General features: G+C 34.4%; 2 protein-coding genes across 2 annotated transcripts; one reads left to right on the plus strand and one right to left on the minus strand.

Annotated features, from left to right (window-relative positions):
* The first annotated feature begins 1581 nt into the window (after nt 1-1581).
* LOC114727711 (xaa-Pro dipeptidase) lies at nt 1582-12694 on the plus strand. Its single transcript, XM_028914424.1, has 16 exons — nt 1582-1781; nt 1884-1933; nt 2338-2398; nt 3484-3579; nt 3669-3818; nt 4048-4179; nt 5202-5329; nt 5776-5818; nt 6774-6857; nt 9233-9274; nt 9541-9611; nt 10040-10093; nt 10201-10306; nt 10444-10512; nt 11157-11300; nt 12393-12694. The coding sequence occupies exons 1-16, from the start codon at nt 1644-1646 to the stop codon at nt 12525-12527; spliced, it is 1503 nt and encodes a 500-aa protein (XP_028770257.1). The 5' UTR covers nt 1582-1643; the 3' UTR covers nt 12528-12694.
* Nucleotides 12695-14674: 1980 nt separating this feature from the next.
* On the minus strand, nt 14675-19819 carry LOC114727662 (uncharacterized). The gene is given in 9 exon segments (XM_028914350.1): nt 14675-14863; nt 14934-15059; nt 16935-17013; nt 17274-17413; nt 17580-17657; nt 17924-18036; nt 18574-18611; nt 19304-19401; nt 19739-19819. Coding segments are annotated over 9 exon segments (942 nt in total).
* Between the last annotated feature and the right edge of the window lie 739 nt (nt 19820-20558).

The raw sequence follows: 20558 nt of genomic DNA on the forward strand, positions 1-20558 counted from the left end.
CAACTTCATTCTATGATTTCTTTAACTTCCACAACCATTGACAAAGAAAGACAGAGGTCTTTATAATATAAATGAAAGATTTGCCTTCCCTATCACAATTTATGAAATTAACTCATATTATAATATCAATTAAATAATAGAGTTTAGTGATAGCAGATAGCTAGATATATAGGTGGTTGTATGATATATATATTTTCATGGATAGATGGATCAAACTGTGAAGGGAATGGTTCATGCATATACAAAAGTACTTGGGAGTGATGAGAACAAAAATACAAACAAGAACAGACAGCCAAACAGATTTGGAGCAAAATAAGATAACAAAAGTTACTGATGATTGTGATCGAATCATGCCAAAATATGTGTTTATATATATATATATTAGTTAGGCCGAATCAATACATACTGATTTTAAGGTTGAGAATTTATCAATAAAAAAACTTCAGCTATTGCCCTCTCATGCTCGTTGCTCTCAGTCAGCCTCATACACTCCTCCTATCATTTAGTTCTTTTTTTTTTAAAAAAAAAAATTCCTCTTCTCATGTATTCTGGCCAAAATAGGCTATAGAAGAAAAAAGACAGGGGAGAACACATAGCTGTTTAGAGACAAAACCAACCTTAAATAAAATCCCAACAAGTACAGTTTCTAACAAGAAAATCATACTTAAACCGATTACATGCAATCAGATTAACTAGCTTAACCATACAAAACCAAGCTCGGATGAAATCCCAACAAGTACATCAGCTCAACTCCACATAACCAATAAAAATCAACAGCCAAATCGACCATTACGTGCAATCAACAATAGAGCCTAAGAAAGGTAGATCGGAGAGTGTATTGTACTAGGAGGCCAAGATATACACGGACAACTCACGTGCATTGCACAGACGCCGGCCACCACTGCTTCCAAGGGGAGACTGCAGATTCGATGTGCAAAGAGGTTTGGACAAGCGATGAAGGAGGCAGAGATGCTTGACTCACCAAACCCCACACAAGACTCACCTCATGCCAGCAAACAGACAGAAACGATGGTAGAGGAGCGATGGAGCTACAACGGTAGAGCTAACGGCACAAGCTTTGTCCAGCGGCGAAGTTTGAGCGTATGGGGAATGAGTGAAGTATGTGAAGGAGTGAGGAGGATACAACAGGAATAAATGAGGAGGAGTGAGGAAAAACTAATAATCTGACATGTAATTATTTTTCTAACGGTCCATGAGCACGATTTTGATTTGAAAAAACTCTCTCTCTTCAACTTATCAAAACGCACGATTTAATCTGGCTTTTGGTCTTGAAATGAAATGGCCCAAAAGCTCTCCCAAAGAGAATCTCATTGTCCAAACGGGCTTATGCTCAAATTAAGTTACTTTTGGCCCCATAAACACTGATCCAAACAGGCAGAATGTTACTTGTGTGATGAAATTCTCCCTTTTAAGAAGATCAAATTTTTTTCATTTAATTTTGTTTTCCAGAAATTAATTGATTTGCCAGCCACGACAAAAATAAGCTGAGGTGTTGTGTTTTTGATTGGGTAAACACTATTTTATTTTTCTCCCTAGCTGCTTTTGAAGCTTCAGGCTGCACTGCTGCCGCTCCAATCCGATATCTTATCACAGGGCGAGCTAAAAGGCATCGGAAGCCAAATATGGCGCCGTCTTCCGGCCTGTCGCCACCTCAAGTCCCGATGGAGCTCCACGTCAATAATCGAGATAAGCTCCTGAAATCACTTCGGCAGCACCTTTCTGAGTCTTCCCGTCCTCTTCATGGCTTCGTCCTTCTTCAGGTTTCTTCTTTCCTTAAGTGCATTTGTGGTAAACAGAAATGTCTAGTGCATACTCTCATATAGATGTAATTCTCTAACAAGTTCTATATATTTTTCGGCCAGGGTGGCGATGAGCAAACACGTTACGATACGGATCACCTCGAACTCTTCAGGTAGCTGATATATGATTTGGATTATGATTTTTCTCCTTGGAATTTTTAATTTCAAAGATAAATATTTAAATTCTAAGTTGAAGAGAATCGTCCGTGTTGTTCGATGCTATGTGCGTTAATTTAGTTATCTACTTAAATTTAATCTAAATCAAGTCAAAGCTTCGTTTTTTTGCCTATCTACTCTGTCGTGATCCATCTATATTTTCATTTACCCGGGGGAGACTGGAGCTGCCTGTAACAATGATAGGACCGGCAATTATACCATTATAATAAATCACCTTTAAACTTGTATATTTTTCTCGTGATCTTCTGCTACTGTTGTATGCATACCTCTTTCAGAATTATTGTGAGAAGTGCATAACTCTGTTTTAATAACCGTAAATTGATGGCTGCTTGGTTTGCAGGCAGGAGAGTTACTTTGCCTACTTGTTTGGAGTAAAGGAACCGGGGTTTTATGGAGCTATTGTTCGTTCCTTTCATTTCAATGATTGAGTTGTCTTTTAAATTGTTTCTCATCTTTCTCTTTCATGCATGCTTTCTTTTCTTTATTATGTCCTATATCATTTGAAGTTATCCTAAAATTTGTTCTTAGGTAACCCTACCTTGATCAATTTGCATTGAATACTTCACTTCACTTGTTTAGAAGCCGAAACTGCTCTTATGATTTAATATTCAATGGCATTTTCTTTGATAGGTTTATATCATGAGCACATGAATAGAGCAAAACTATGTTCCTAAACAATTCATGATTGTTTTATGTTAGCCCTTTTACAGATTTGGCAATTCAGTTGTTTCATATATGTTTACTGGCTAAAATCCAGGCTATATAATGTTTGGTGAGTTGTGGTCCACTGACTAAATGCTAAAAACATTAATGTGGAGGCAACGATTTCTTAAAGGCTATTCTAGCAGGTTGCTTGCTCTTCAAGTAGTACTGCTACCACCCTACTTAGACAACATACAAAATTAATTATATGATTCCATATTAGCTTCTAAAATCTGCTTTATTATCGTGTAACTAACTAAAATTTTGTTTGCGTGGGACCGAATTATTAAACTTGAATCTGGGTATAACTAAAAGTGGAATGGTAGAAATGGCCTCAGTTAAATTAGATAGTCAATTTAGTATCTCTGCTTGGGTCCTTGATTCCTTTCCAATTTTATAGGGGACGAAATCAATTCGCAACTTTCTGGTGAATCTTTCTTGTTTTTCTCCCCTTCAATTGGTAGCAATAATATTTATCTATGATTTAAGTTTGTATACTATCATTTCAATTTAAAGAAAACCATGAGTTACGGAATCTATTGTAGATGGTTATTGAGCATAAATTTAAAAAGGAACAGTATTCTGAGTATCGGTTTGATTTTACATCTGTGTGATTTTATATGCTCTGAATTCAAAGCAGTCTAGGAAAAATAGAGAGCAAAAGGGTCAGAAATCCATCAGTATTGTCCTGTCTGTAAATGTGTGCTGTTTGAATGCTTGGTTGTTAGTTCAAATTATATATCACTAACAAATCCTCAAATTTTATTTTCTTTATTTTATGAAGGATATTTCAACTGGAAAATCTATCCTGTTTGCTCCAAGGTTGCCTCAAGAATATGCTGTGTGGTTAGGAAAGATAAAGCCACTAAGTTATTTTAAGGTATTTGATTGAATAATTTGTTTGTAAGGGCTGACAAGATTCACATGTAAAGAATGTTTAGTGGCTAACATCTTTACATCCCTTTGCAGGAAAACTACATGGTTAGCATGGTATACTTTGTGGATGAAATTGCAAGAGTTTTGCAAGACCATTACCAGGGTTCGGGAAAGCCCCTACTGTTTCTCTTGCATGGGCTCAACACAGATAGCAATAACTTTTCTAAACCTGCAGAATTTGAGGTTGGTAAACTTGATTATAGTGATTGCTTTGGTCCATCCCTGAATGTACTTACATGTCTAACTGATTAGGACAGTGAATAGAATAGTTTTTGTATCTAGCATGTGTATTATTTCTGATTTGCAGTACCTTTTCTCATGTATTACATGTAATGGATCAATAATAACACTATCTTCTTTAGGAATCTCTTTCTTATAGGATTAATATATTTGTCATCTTGTTTCCTTTTAGGGTTTGGATGAATTTGAAAGGGATTTGGAAACCTTGCATCCTATATTGACTGAATGCCGTGTTATCAAGTCAGAGTTGGAGATTGCTCTAATTCAGTATGCCAATGATATCAGCTCTGAAGCTCATGTTGAGGTTACTTTTCCTAACATGTGTCATTATTGCTTATTACATGGATATATGTTCCATGAATTTATCTGCATGTGTTTTGCAGGCATTTAAGGGATTATTACAATAAAAATTGATCTTGCAAGTAGTTTCTGAAAGTTTAATTACCCTGGAGTTTTTCCGTGCTGGTTGTTTGTTTGTGAAGAATCTTATAGGTTCATGATAATGAATCTTATAGGTTCATGAATAAGGAGTTAATTTAAAATAACTAGAGGAAATAAGATTGTTTATCTCAATTTAAAAATGAATAACTTTTTTTTTTTCTTTGGGTATCTTCCCAATCTGAGGTAGCTGGTGTTGTCTATTAAAGGAAAATAAAACTTTGTTATGTACTTTCAGGCTTTCACAAAATATCTTAGTCGTAGAATAAGAGTTGTTAATACTAAATCTACTGAAATACTCTATTGAGTTGGGAGAACCAACTTACTTAAATACTCCATTAAACATCTTTTATTACTCAATATGGGACTTAGTATCCCATAATATCAAGTTTCCATTGATTTACCTCCCATGCAAACACAGCAATACGCTAGATCTCCTATTGGTTACAACCCTCCATGGGGAGCCCTCTTTGAAACTGCTAACAATTTAGCTCTAGTACCAATTGATGGGTACCTAGTGGGAGGGGGTACCTTAAACCAACCCACTTAAATAGCCCATTTAGCACCCCATAATACTCAATGTAGGACTTAATATCTCATACTACCAACTTTCCATCAAAGACATTCTTTGCTGCAGAAAAGCAAATTATTTTTTTTCCTTATAATTTTTTCATAATTATTCCCCAAAGGACTATTTTCTGTTTCTTGCCTCCATTCATCTTTCTTTTCTTTTGCACTATGTATTTTATTGCATTAAATTAGTTAAATTTTAATTTTGCTTGGGAATATGTTCAATTTCTAGATCTGTAATCACAATATGGAAGTGGGTTTTGCTGTAGTTATGCATTCTTTGAAAATTCTTGTGTACTTTTTGCTTTAATAAACCAGGTTATGAGAAATACTAAAGTGGACATGAAGGAGTATCAGCTGGAAAGCATGTTTCTTCATCATACGTACATGTATGGTGGGTGTAGGCATTGCTCCTACACATGTATTTGTGCTACTGGTGACAATAGGTACGCTAGTTCGAAACTTTAAACATCATATGAATAATTCTGTGGAACCACTGTATTCTAGTAATCCTACTCAAGGTCCATCTATTATGGACTGTTGGTTGAAGATGCATAATCTAAATGGTCAACAATGTGGGTGTGCCAGAAAAATTGGTACCATGGGATCTTCTATTTGTCACAATAATATGGCCCTCAGGATATCTTGTCCAATTATAATTTAATATTTACGAATCTGTAAGACATTTCTTGGTGTCTTGCATCTGATATGTTGGTGCCATTTCATGATTGTCTGTTTGGCTTAAGCATGTTGAAAGATTCCATTTTTTTAATGAACATGTTTTTAATTCTGTACTACTAGGAATTATGCTATTATATTGCTTGTTCCTTTTAAATAGTTATAACATTTATCACGAGGATGGTTAGCTAACATTGATGTTGTATCAACACAGTGCTGTTCTTCATTATGGGCATGCAGCAGCTCCTAATGACAGGGTATGGTAGATTAGCTTTTCATTCGCCTTGAAGTTCATTATAATTTGTTTATTACGTCTACTGAAACTTGTATAGCATGATGTTGTGCTGGTCCTGCTGGTGTATGTTCCTCGTTCTTCCTCGATTTGTTGCTTGATGGAAATCCAAAACTGGGTTTGTATCGAATGCAAATATTCTGCTTTTTAGTGGGAGGAAAGGGGTGTTACAATGTTTAAACACTAGCACACAATGATAAGGGAAATAGCAGCTGAGAAAATAACACACACACTGAACTGCAATAACAGCAACAAAACACTCAAAAGCAAGAAAACAATGGAAGGAAAGAACCGCTCTAATAAAGGCTGGTGTTAGGGAGAGTATGAACCATCTCCTCCAATGCCACACTCTAGCTGTCATCCTTTATACGTCCCTTTTGCCTCAAATACTATCCCAGCATCCCCACTACCCAACAACGCTCATAACGCTGGGATTCTCATCTTTGCATTTCTTGCTAAGTTACAGGGTCCATTCAGTGATAAGGAAATTGAATTAATCAGCTATTCTCTTATGACTGGAGTTAATCTACGTTATAGGGTCCACCCTAAGTCTTGTCTTCATTTCATTCTTCACTAGGAAATGAGAATTTAATTCAGGAAGATGGGGAAAATTTTTTAAAAAGGGGATGAACATTTCTCATGAAAAAACAGAATACGCAAATGAATTATTTGGTGACTTTCCTAATCAACAGATTAAGCTTTGAAGGATGACTTCTTTTTCCCCTGGGTAGACATTGACGCATGGCTTTATTATTGTAAATGAGAGACAAAAATGAGATGAAGTTAGCTTCTGAATTGTCTGATTAATGTCGTTTACTATTAGAGATTGAATTTTTTAAGGTATCTTCTGAATTGTCTGATTACTGTCGTTTACTATCAAAGATTGAATTTTTTAAGTGAATTGTTTTTATTTTTTGTAGACTTTGAAAGACGGAGATATGGCACTTCTTGATATGGGAGCTGAATATCACTTTTACGGGTCTGACATAACATGTTCGTTTCCTGTGAGTATACCCATTGACAATCACATCTCGTCTTTCTTCTTAGTTCCCCCACCTTGCATGCAGTCACATTTGAAATCGAGGAGTTGAATCATTAGATTAGTACCTACCAAATTGTATCAGGCTTTACACATATTCTTGCTGCTCTTGGATGTACGGTTTAATCAACATTATTTTAACACCAACCTGGACTTGAATTCATTTTGAAAACAGAGATGATGAAAACGTGAGTAAAGGATGATTGTTCTGTGTAATGAACTTCACAGAGATTACATGACTATGGGTCCGTTTGGAATAGCTTATAAGTAGCTTATAAGCTACTTTTTAATAGTGATTTACGGAATACGAGGCAAGTATGTGAAATGAGTTTTGTTTCGGCTTATATGAAATGTGCTTATAGGAGATTTCTACCGCTCTACCAAACGGGGCCTATATATGCACAACTTGCGGGGTCAATCCCTGATCTATCTCCTACATATCAGTAAATATCATCTAACGGTCAACTAATAAAGATAAATAATTACCTTTCCTTTTTAATGCCTTCCATTCTAGGGATTCTATAGGTTCTTGTATATTATTTGGAATCTTAACCCTTCCAGGTTAGTGGTGAAAGTACAATATCTAGATGGTAGGGCATTGCAAGACAGAAATCTCTTATTTGTGATGGAGGATAGAACGAGTGGGATCTCAGAAAGCAATAGGTAAATCTAAATACGAAGGCTCACCATCAGAATCAAAAGGCTCATCAATAGTGTCAGTTTCCTGTTCTTTACTAGGATAGATGTCAAGCTCCACAGCTGGTTTGGACTTTTCTAGTGCTTTGGTGTCATGATGCTCATTCATTGATTTCTACTTTTGTGAGTAAAATTGAGCCCCTTTTCCAAATGTTTCATCTGCTTCTCCCCCTGAATTTGAATTTGCTTTTGTTCCTGGCATAAGAGATGGTGAATGAATGATAGGAAGTCAAGAAAAGTGGACTTGGCAAGTCAATTTTCAATGAACCAAATTAGAGATTCTCTATCCTAAATTGAAGAGTTGGGATATAAAGGAGTATTTTCAAGGTGATATCCATAGTGACAAATAATCATTCAGAAATAGGGTCATAACATTTATACCCCTTTTGTATCAGAGAGTAGCCAATGTAGTCACGTTTGGTGGCATGGGGTTCCATCTTGCTTCTTTGAGTTGAGTGGATTTGAACGAATCAGATACACCAGGATTTTGAGAGACACAGCAGATGCTAGGTGTGAATATGGAAAGATCTCTTGAAATTTGTGTAGATGAGTAACAAAAGATAATGCATGGCTTAGCAATCTGTTGATGAGATACATAACCGTAAGAATAACATCCCCCTGGTGGAAGTTGAGTAAATTAATATTGAACATCAAGGCTCTTGCAACTTTAAGAGTATGTCTATTTTTTTTTGCTTTACAGCACCATTTCGTTGAGGAGTGTGCCTGTAAGAGCTTTGATGTACAATGCCCTCCTCATTGAGAAAATCATTCGATTCACTGTTATAGAATTCAATACCATTTTTCACTTCTGCGTGCACCATGGAATTCATCAGCCACGACATAAGCACAGGATTTTCGGATTGCCACCATGCCCAAGCAGTAAACGTCATTTGACCTAGGTCTGTTGGCTTTTCTGGTGATGTACGCCATTTCCCCCTTTGCTTTGATGTTGAGCTGGGCAGCTCTAGCCCATTCGCGATAATTTTTGCCATTTAATTCCTCTGCTGTGAGTTGGAAGGAATTCTCCAGATTGGAACCAAATGGGTTTTGGTCTGGCCTGAACTAAATTTGTTGGTTACAATTGAATGATTTTTTGAGCTGTCTTCCGTGGATCAATATGCCAGTCCCTACTTGGAGCTAGGCTTTGATGCCATGAAAATAGAGATGGCGCATGAATTCTCAGCTCTATACATGTGGCTAGCATAAATTACAAATTCAATCCCTAATCTATCTCCTACAAATCAGCTAATATCCTCAAATGATAAACTAATAAAGATAAATAATTACAAGCGGTTCCATCACAATATAATCATCTGAATCTTCATCTCTTCATCACATTTGATTTGAGCATTCTAGATGTAAATAGGATTTGCATTTTTCTGGTATCTAGATAACAAGATATATATGCGCTATTACATGAGAAATGTATGATTGACTTGCCAGTTTGTACCAGATTCTGATGTGAAATAAAAGTGATATTATTGCCTTTTATCTGCAGTTAGTGTCTAAAATTAGTTGAAACTTGAAAGGTCAGAGAAAATCATGGTAGGGAAAGTGAAGTTGAATATTGCCCTTGTGATGATGGAGAGACCATTACTCCAGGGGAATGATCAAATTATGCTAAATTTTCAATTCTCCTTGCAGGTAAATGGAAAGTTTACAAGTGATCAATCCCTTATATATAATGTAAGTTCCTTTTACTGAAACTTCCTTTATCAAGTGTAATTCAAGGAGTGTTTTTACTCGAAGCGAACAGATAAGCAACTAAAAGGACGTTCAGCCTTTGAGTGCATTTCTCCAGTGCAAATCACTCAAATACTGTTTCCCATGCGGCCCCAACTAAATCCTGGGATGCACACGAATGTTGGGATGGCTCAGCTCAAATACCTTTTGTTTATCTTTTATAGCATTGGTTTCAACGCCTCTTATTTTTCACTTACTTTGTTCTTCAGGCTGTCCTTGATGCTCATAATGCTGTCATATCCGCAATGAAACCTGGAGTAAGCTGGGTTGATATGCACAAGTAGGAGTGTGAACTAATATTGTTTCCTTTGAGTAACTATAATTGTTTTCTGTTGACCAGAGAGTAGCTATACTTGTGCCTCGTGCTTTTTGTCAAGTTCTTAATAGTAGTCATAAAAATTGTTTATATTTGTTGATTTATTGGATATAAAAATATCATGTGGCTTAGCTGATGAGTTCGAATTTAATAGAATCATAACCTAGATGGTTTTGGCATGTGCATTAACATTTCTTTGATTAATTTTCGCCAGTATATATTGGTACACTAAAAATAACAATCCTGCGTGAGTTGATGAATTAACCTATATCAAATGGTCAGTTATTATTATATTTATAGGAAAATATCTAGATTATTTTTAATGATTTATTTCCATCTTCTGCCTAGTGATTTGCATTGACACTCATTCATTTCCTCTCTAAAATTTGTAGATTAGCAGAAAAAGTTATTCTGGAGTCACTGAAGAGAGGCGGCATTGTTATTGGGTAACATCTATTTTGTCCCTATCGTTTTCTTGTTGCAATTGCAATGTGTCAAAAACACAGCGATGATTTTCTGTGGTATAATAATTTGTGTCTGGTTTCCGGGATAGCAATGTTGATGATATGATGACCAAACGCTTGGGTGCTGTTTTTATGCCACATGGCCTGGGGCATTTCCTTGGTATTGACACACATGATCCTGGAGGCTATTTGAAGGTCTTAACAACATTTATGTGCAATTAAATTTAAAGCTCCCTCCTCCCTCTTTTTGTGTTTTATAAACGGCCATTTAATTATACGATGCTGCAAAATGGTTTTCACGTGATGTCTTAGAAAATTTGGCATATTTGCAGGGGTTGCAAAGGCCAAAGGAACCTGGATTGAAGTCCTTGCGTACAGTCCGACATCTCCAAGAAAGAATGGTTAGTTATGACTTTTTCAGTACAGAAATTCGAGTTCTCTTTCTTTGTGATGTCAGATCTCAGATGTCACATTCTACACTTCTCTGCCATTATCCCCCCGGGGCGGCAGCGGGGAATGGCACCAGTATGATGCATCTAAAACTCTGAATCCCTTCATGAGAGTGGAGCTTACTTTTGTATTGAATAATCCAGTTGTGTCTCTCATCTGAATGTCATCGTAAGATGATTATGTCCATGTCATGTTTGGTATGGTGGAGCCATTTTTAAGAGAAATGGAAAGGGAGAGGGAGAGATAAAATGTTTCATACTTCCCTTATTGGAGAGAAGCACTAATTCCTTAAAATTTCAATCATTGTGTATCAAACAATTGAGATGGAGACTACTCTCTGGCTTCTCTTCTTGAATCTTACTTTACTCATACGAAGCATGACTTTTATAGGAGTCATATCATAAACTTCCATGGCTGTGGTGAAAGTTAAAATCAAAATAATTATTGCTATTTGTAAACCATTGGTTGTTTTGGTTAGCCTTGGTTCTTTTCATGTGATGCTCTGATGCTTCTTATTTCCTTAGTACTATTTACTATTGCAATGAAGAAATAAGAAAATGTTGACCGTAACCTTTCCCATCTTTTACACTTTCAGGTTATCACCGTGGAGCCTGGATGCTACTTCATTGATGCTTTGTTGCTTCCAGCCATGAGTAGCTCAGAAACTTCGAAGTTCTTCAACCAGCAAGCGATTGACAGATTTAAAGGTTTTGGTGGAGTTCGAATCGAAAGCGATGTGGTATTTTCATTTTCTTAACTTTCCTGAGGACTTTTTGCGTAGTTTTCATACTTTCTTACTCTGGCAAAAAAATAAAAATAAAAAATAAAAAATTCTAACGATCAGATCACATATCACATTCTAACCTAATTTAGAAAACTATCTACACGGAATTTTTCATTTAAAAGAAAATATAAACACATAGTTTGGAAAACATTACAATTTTCTTACGTTTAAAATTTTTTCATTTCAACAAGTAATAGTTAAATAGGGACATTATATTTTCTTTTTATATATTGATTATTTGTGAGACCTATATCATGTTATTTTCCTCATTGTCATTGATATTTGTCTTGGCATATTTATCTTTGAAGAGAAAACTTGGAACTTAAATATACATACATAATGTAATTTTGGCAATCAAATGAAAATGAGAGTATTTTAGTTCTGTTCTTGTAATTAACTGTTGTTATTAACACCATCGTTTCAAATTTAATGTTCACTTATTTTGAATTGATTGGGAAAAAAGGTTCATCAAACATGAGTTTCAATACCCAAATCTTTTCTTATCCTTTTTGTTTCTTTGGGAAAAAAAAGTTTTATCATCTTCTATGCAGTAATTTCACCCATTAAAATAGTTTAATGGTCGAGACGTTTGAAATTTTTTATTAAAAAAATCGGTGGTTAAAATTTTTTGTGTCAACAGTGGTTAAGTAATTGAAATACTTCTTCTGGTCTTAAATATAAGAGCTTAATAATTAAGCTACAGGGATTTTAAAAATAATCATTTTACCTAATTGTTAAAAAAAATGTGTTGGTTTTCTTAAAATACTTTTTGTAGCCAATTTTTATTGGAAATTACTCCATTAATGGAAAACCTTCTTACTATGCATGAGCAATAGAGTTTAGCAAAAAGAAATTATAAATTTTAAAGACAAAATAAATTGATTTCTTGCATTTATAACCAAAACAGACTTTTTTTTTATTAGCTTTTCTATCTAAGACAGTAGGAAGTAATATGGTAGTGCTCCATTTTTTTTTTTTCTGTTTTTTTCTCAGTGATACCTTGCTGTTATATATTCTCACTTACCATTTGATACATGGTTTTCTCAGCTTGTTACTGCCGATGGTTGCAAAAATATGACCAATTGTCCTCGAGAAATACCTGAAATTGAGGCGGTGATGTCGGGGGCACCATGGCCACTCAAGGACGCCTCTGCCAATGTGGGCAATGGTTTAAAGAGCTAATCTGTTGAGCTTCCTTCTGATAGATAACAGAATAAGTGGCCCTCTGTTTCCGAGTTCTGATTTGGAACCCATGTACTAAAATACTCCCCACAAACTTTATCAGTAATTATGATGTAGATCAGTTGATATTTAGCAGCAGTGATGTCAGAACGTAGCTGCATTTTTCATGCTGAGTGGCTGAATGGTTATAGGCTTGTAGTAGTTGGCACCTAAAAAAAAGAAAAAACACTTAATTAAATTAAAACATTATAAAAATCTATAGGTAGCAAGTTTTTAGGACTTGGAGTGAGATTAACCCCATAAAATAAAAAATAAAAATAGGCCAAGGACATTTAAATGTGTGATAAAAGACAGAAATTGATTTCAACCCAAAAAAAAAAAAAGAAATTGATTTTCCGCAAAATTACTTAATGTGGATGTGTATGTGATACAAAGGAGTAATTTAAAGAAATATAAAGGTATGTTTGGCTCAATAAGAGGAAGGGGACGGGAGGGATTTTAATGGAGGAAAGGGAATGCAAGGAGAGTGGAAAGATTTTAATAGTATTTTGTTTGGATTTATAAAAAAAGAGGGGGAGGGGAGGAGAAAATATTTTAATATGGATAATTTTGCTCTTATTTTATTTAAGATATGTGTATAATGGTCACAACATGACAAAATATGGACATAATGGTCACAACATGGTAAAATATGGGCATAATGATCACAACATGGCAAAATATTGCCCTTTCCCTCTAAATTCTCTTAATTTTGGAAGGAAGGTTGAGGAGAGGAGGGAAGAGAAAATTTTAAAAAATTTTCCTTCCCCTCCTAAAATTTGTGTGTTGCCAAACAAGGAGAAATGATTAAAATCTCTCCCCTTTCCTCCCCTCCCTCCCAAATCCCTCATACCAAAAAGTATTTTAAAAAGAAGGGAAAAATACATAAGAGTAGAATTTATTCATCTAAGGTTTTTGAAAATGGTTAAATTATTTCCAAGTTTTAAGGGGCTTGAGGGCAAAATGTTACAATTGTAAGAAAATTATCTTGTCCTCATATATGGGAATGGGACTTATTTCGCGTGTTTTTTGTCACTGCATGGGAGAGGGAAAATTGATAAAGAAGAAAAGGAGCTTTATAACCATTTCCATCATCTCCGTTATTACAGGCAATCTTTTTGTTTTATTTTCTTTGTAGGTCTTATCATTAGTAATATTGGCTTGTTTGAATTCACAGTCCTTGAAAGTATAATATTGGTTTGAAAGCTAATTGAGTGTGAGTGTGTGGGTATTTATAGTATATGATTCAACTCCCTTCCACCATTAAAGGTGGACCATTTTAACCATATGTTATTAGAGGTGGTAATATAGACCAACCTAGGTTAGGGTTAAGTGGTGTGAGTTGAAAAAAGCTCGTGTAATGGGAGGTTAGCTTTTAGCCAACCCTAACCCATTTATGATGGGTTGATGGGTTGGTCCGCTAACTATTATTTGCTTTTTTTTTTTTTACAAAATATTTTTTCTTATACAATATAAAGAAAGTATAATGAAATTTTTACTTTTCTTTCAAATATTTGATTGAAAACACCAAATAAATGATATTGGTATTTTTTTAAAACTTTTTTAGATAGGATATAAAATATAATAATATAATTATAACAATTAATAAAATTTCGTTTGCTGACGGTGGGCTGTGAGTTATGCAGTGCGAGTTAAAAAGTTTCGTTTACTGACGAGTTGACTTTTAGCAAACTTTAACCTGTCATGTTTTATGGGTTGACGAGTTAGACTTATGAATGTAACCCATATTACTAGCTCTATATGTGGTCTTAACTATTTTAACTATAACTTGAGAGAAACTTGAGCAACAAACTACCAAAAAACACATAAACACCCCATAATAGAATATAAAGAGGGGTAGGGATTTTAATTTTTCAAGATGAAGTGAGATATTGAAACTAAAGAGGGCCTTGATGGCACACATGACACACCTACACAGGTCCTTAACTGGACTAAGAATGAAGTTGTGAAACTCTAATTAGTTTGATTACCTTTCAATATTTTCCACCTGACAATCTTAGGGAACAAAGGCCTGTAATCAGATTTGTCATCTTAAAATCAAAGAAAAGTCTTCAGAGGTTCAGCAATCAGCTAATGCAGTGTTGGCATTAGAGTTCGGACTTGCCCTTCTTGGGGTCCTTCTTTGAAGTACTTGTCTTCTTTGCCTTCCATCATTGTCGTATACGATTGGAGACCTTAGCATGTTGCTTCCGTGTCATTTTTGCCTCTGCAGATCCTTTTCTTAGCCTCCGTCTTTGTTCACTGTTTCTGCCATTTTTATCCGTCAAAACTTTACCCTGTACGATATGGGTTTCTTTGCTGATCATTCCAACCAAAATGGGAAAGTCGGATATATATATTTAGTACCAATTTTGAAGGGAAATCTGCTTCATCATCATCCTCATTTTCATCACCATCTTCATCGCCAAAGTTCTGCATGTTCATCGAATCATCCCTTGAGTACATTTTCATAAGGGGTGCTCCTGGCATGCCCTGAATCATAATGAAATATACAAGAATAACATCACAGCTATAGCTAACAATCAAGGGTGTGTTCGGATCATAGTGGTGACTTCCAAACTGACTTCTCCATTGGAAAAAACTGAAAAAAAGTAACTTTTTGTTTAAAACATATGTTTGGATTGGCTGTGGAGGTAAACAGACTTATGTTTAACACGAACTTTTTTCCAAAAACTCCAACTTATTGTTTTCAACTTCGCCACTGCATGTTTGGATAGGTGGGGTCATGAGTGAGGGAGGAGAGAGAATGTTTTATACATGATGTGAGTTTTTTTTTTTTTTAACCCAACCACTTGAGTTGGTTTTTAATATTAAAGAAATTATTTTTTGAATAATGAAACCATTTTTTAAAAAATAAATTTATTATTCTTTATTATTTACTATCATATTTATAAAATCTATGGATAATTGAGAAAAATGTTCTGTTAAAAATTTAATTGGTAAGAAGTAATTGATAAATTTTTATATACTAAGTGTAAATATTATAGATATAGAATGCTTGTATTATGATTTAGATCCTTCTCACTAATTATATTTTTAATAGGAGGATTTTTTCTCAATTTTTCCTAAAATTTAAATATATTATTTTAGTTTTAATTATTCTTAAAAATAAGTATTTTTATTTTTATAATTCTAGGTCTCATTATTCTCTGACAATTATCATATTATAAACATATAATATAAATATGTACCATTCAATAAAGTTTATATTTTTTTCAGTCATCTTACATCTAAACTTTTTTTTTATTAATCATTCAAACAAATTTCAGCTTCTCAAACTGATTTTTTCACAAAAGCTAATCCAAACATAAATCACATTTACTACTTGACTTTGACCTAATTTAACTTTTGCAAAATTCATATTGAAAAAAAAAAAAATTTTCCCACCGCTAATCCAAACACACCCTAAGAGTGTGTTTAGATTAGTGGTAGCAAAAGTGACTTTTGACCTTTACAAATATGGTTTAGGATGAAATTATGTTTAGGTTAACATTTGTTAAAAAGTTAGTTTGAAAATTTGAAATTTGTTTGGATGAGAAGTAGAAAAATAAGTTTATATATAAAATGACTACAAAAAGATGATTTTTTTTAAAAAATATATATTATAGATATATAATTTGATAAATTTAAAAATATTATAATTATAATTATAAAAAAAAGGAATTAATATATTATTGAGAAAAATATGTAAATGCTCACGCATATTTAATTAGATATATTTAATAAATAAATATATAAAAAATACAAACAATAAAAAGTAATTAAAAATCAAAGGTAGCAAAAAAAAATCTAATAAAAAATCTCATTTAATAAAAGATCATCTATAACACGCCAATTGGCCAAAAAAAACCATACAACGCACCCATGCAATGCAACAACAGGGAGGAGAGGGGGGGGGGAGAGAGAGAGAAAGGAGAGGGGACTTGTTAGCAGAAAAAAGAGGGTAAATCTAGAAAGTGGTGTAATAATGGGTTGTAAAAAATATAATGACATAAGCCAAAAGCCAACCAGCCAACACAACTAATGTGGAAGTAAAAAAAAAAAAAAAGGTTTTAGCTCACATTAAGAAGCAAAGTAACTTTTTAACTGCCACAAATCCAAACAATGAATTATCTCCAAATGATCCACTAACGCACGTTGTTTGATTTCTTAGGCACATTTTGTCTTGATTTGCATAAAAATATTTTTTAAAATGTCTTCTGAATATACTAAACATTCCCTAAGGCGTTATACAGGTTAGAGAGAAAGTATTGTCTGTTGGCTCACTTTTGTTAAGTTTAATTTGCACGTAACTTTTCTTCAAATAAATATTTGTGTGTGTGAGAGAGATGAAAGTAAGAAGAAAACCTCCATAGATTTTAATAGATTTTCCATTTCAGCCTCCTTTGATGATTTTGGAATGAAGGGTTCTCCAGCAGCCCTGCCCCTGCATCACAGAACATCTGATTAAAACTGCATCATATAGTTGTTCCAATTTCCAACAATAATGTGAAGGGCAAACAAATTTCCAGTCCCCATGTAAGTGGCATATGTTCGGACAATCAAGTACAATACTGTAATAGCAGAGGCCAGATTCAATATAATTAAAAAAGGTTCCAGGTTCAGATGAATCACAGATCAATGTGAATACATTAATCATAGCTCACAACAAAATCATAAAATGCTACTCCTTTCCATCTTCAGAGCTTAGTTACCTTAGGAACAGGGGGTGGCTTGGTACTGCATGCTTTAGTAAGGTCTTTACAGAGAAAATTGAACAGTGAATCAATATCAGGCATGGACTTGTAAAGATATTCAGCAATATCTGTATCATAATATCCAATTACCTGTAAACCCCAACTAAGCAATTCCGCGATAGTAGATATTTTGTACAGTAAAATTACATGAGCATATAGAACAAGCAGAGGATGTAAAATTTCTATAATCAGTGATCAGCCAAGTTTTAAAAGTGTTATAAGCCAATAGAAAATAAGATCATAATAAGTGTCATACCTCCTGACAAGCGCGTTCAGTTGTTTTACATTCAGAATTACATTGTCCCTCAGACTCTTGCTCCATTAATCAAATATTCTCTGGCCAAAAAAAATTAAAAAAAAATCAAATATTCAATACGAAATATAGGATTTACAACAAGTTATATTGTTCACAAAGCTTCTAATTTCCCCCCCCCCCCAAATTTGCATGGGTTGAACTTAAAATGACTTTAATCAACAACTGTATCTTATCTGTTATTTAATCAAGATCCAATGGAAACACCAAGAGAAGCTTAGGAGTACCAACTTATAACACAATTCAGAGAGGCATTTATCAAGTAAAAACTTGGAAAGTTCTCATACCTCTACCCTATCTTCTCTTTCTACAATATACATATGCAAAATCCATTCTGCTTCTGCCTTTTTCAGATTGCAAACATTTTCTGTTATCGCAGTGATCTGGAACTCCGATATCTAAAAGCGAAAATCTTACAAAATTGAGTCAAAAACTATAAAACCCCGCATGCTACCTGTCTGATAGACACAGTGAGGCAACTGAGAAGTAAGGCCAAATGGTAAAATAATACTCTATCTTAATGTAAAAGCTATTTAACTCTAGTGAGCACGAGTCCTCAACCCTTGACTCTCAATGAAAACACCTTGTAACAAACACAAGTTTTTGGGAGAACCACATCTCAAAAGCTAGCTATTGGAGTCAGGAAACCAAGGCCATATAAGACCCCTCATTCAAGGAAATCCATCTACTGTGGACTCATAACATTAATTTCAGTAGATAGATAAAGGAAACTAAATAAATATTCTAATAAATGTAACATGATCTCACTGAAATATCCCCATGTAACATTAGATTATAAATCAACTTATAAGTTAGGTGAATTATTTTGAGGGAAAAATGACAAATATAAGATATAAAGTAAATTAAAATCTTATATTTAGAACCAAAACTAACTTCCTAACTAGCTCCCATGTTTAATACAGGAGCAGTAGTAGCTTCTTTGGGGTGATCTTTGCTTGCTTTTTTTGGAACATGCTAATTGATAGGAACCAGAACAAGAATAGATGATAAAATGCTGAATCTGAATAACATTGATCAGTTCTTCCTTCTCAATGGGACAAGGAAGACGTTACAAACTGAAATACTCCTCCGGTCCTTATTATAAGACCCAATTTGACTTTTTATTTGGTCCTAATTATAAGACCCAATCCATTTTGTCTCTTATATTTATGCATTTTTTTTCCAAAATAATCCTTCTAATAATGATAGTTTTAGCCAATATACTTAATTAGTAAGGATATTTTAGGAATGACAACACTTATTTATTATAAATAACCAACTTAACTTACTTTCTTAATCTCCTCAAATAAGTCAATTGGGTCTTATAATTAGGACCGGAGGAGTACATCAATATCTCACAAAATAATCCCTTGACCTGGCATTCTAGAGGCTAGCACTCTCCTCACCAAAACAATCTTCAAAATATGACCCAGGAGCCTCCCCGGACAAAACCAACGACTATATGCTCAACGAAATTGGTCAACAAAGTCCCCCAAAATACCCTAATACAATCACAGGTCTAAGGCACACAAAAGCATACTAGATTACGCACACTTTCTCTAAAAAGGTAGGAATCAGAAAGTCAACTTATAAATCATCCTTTCCATTTACTTGCATCTTCTTAGGTCTTCTCGTGTAAGCATGTTTAGCATGTGTGGCCCTATCACTGATACAATTGCTTGGCGAGCTTTTCACACACTTGACATTTGATGTACGGAATATCTTTTTTTCTAGCGCCTCCCATAGTCTTCTTAAGGCACACAAGCTGAAACCACGAAAGATACAACTATAGTGCTACTTCCAGCCCTTAGTATAAAAATTAGTTGACTACTTTAAGTAGATTAAGAAAATTAGCTAAGTTAGTTATTTGTAATAAATAGGTGTTGTCTTTCCTAAGATATTCTTACTAATCAAGTATATTAGTTAGAACTGTCATTATTACAAGGACTATCTTAAAAAAATAGATAAATATGAGAGTTAAAATAGATTAATCTGAAAATAAAAGTTAAACGAGCTCTTATATTGAGCATTATCTTCATCTTCTACCAAGTAAGTCCAAGTCCCTTCCCTCTATTGAAATTGAAGAACAAGAAACGGGTCACCCAGGAGAAACCCTTGGGACAAACGAGTGTTTTAGCAAAATCGAAGCTTTGCAAAACACGAGGAACTTCATGACGAAGCATTTCAATTTGTAATCAAAATATGGAGGTTTGTTGGAGCCGTAGTAAACTTACCGACGAGAGAACAGTGGGTCCCTTCTTTCAACCAAATAAGGGGCAACAGAACACGTCGTTCAGCCTTTTGATTTGGATTGAAGAGTTTTCCCGGAAAATTATTGCATTAGGTAGCGCATCGTGGTCTTCACTGCACTAAGCAAGCATTCTAGATGGTCGTTTGACCGCGTGTCCGTGAAGTAGTGACTAAAACGCACATGTCCGTCATCAATGATTAGTCTCATTTCATACCGCGTCTTCCTTGTGTTGAATTGTTGACGAGAGAAACCACAAAAGGGGAAGAAAATCTCAGGGCCAATCTCATTATATTTTTTCTCACACATAAATGCAGCTCACAACTCATGAAGTCTAAAAATAACTAGAGAACCAATATAGAACATATATCTGGTGAAACAACTTGCCATAAATTCGATCAAATGATCAATATTATATATTATCATCATAAAAATTTCAGTATTGCTTCACGGCAATATCAATTTTCTTCATATATTGCATAGTACTTGAAACACTACATAACTTCAATTTTTTTTTAATGATACAGTTCGCCATAACTTTCGTATTTTATGTTTTTAATCTTGGCTGAACTAACCTCAAAACCAGTATGGCAACTTCTTTGCTGATACTTATTCCCCCGCTTGTATTAGCTTGCTAGATATTTTTAATAGGTTCTTTTTCAGTTTAAAGGAGC

This window comes from Neltuma alba, unplaced genomic scaffold (genome assembly GCF_004799145.2).
Source record: "Neltuma alba isolate B1F8T4 unplaced genomic scaffold, ASM479914v2 tig00012505_pilon, whole genome shotgun sequence".
NCBI classification, from domain to species: Eukaryota; Viridiplantae; Streptophyta; class Magnoliopsida; order Fabales; family Fabaceae; genus Neltuma; species Neltuma alba.

Bases quoted from the DNA above. Each gene is read 5' to 3' on its own strand.
- LOC114727711 (XM_028914424.1), top strand. From the start codon at position 1,644: ATGGCGCCGTCTTCCGGCCTGTCGCCACCTCAAGTCCCGATGGAGCTC. The intron at 1,934-2,337 runs GTAGCTGATATA...CTTGGTTTGCAG, and splicing joins GATCACCTCGAACTCTTCAG to GCAGGAGAGTTACTTTGCCT. The intron at 11,301-12,392 runs GTATTTTCATTT...TGGTTTTCTCAG, and splicing joins TTCGAATCGAAAGCGATGTG to CTTGTTACTGCCGATGGTTG.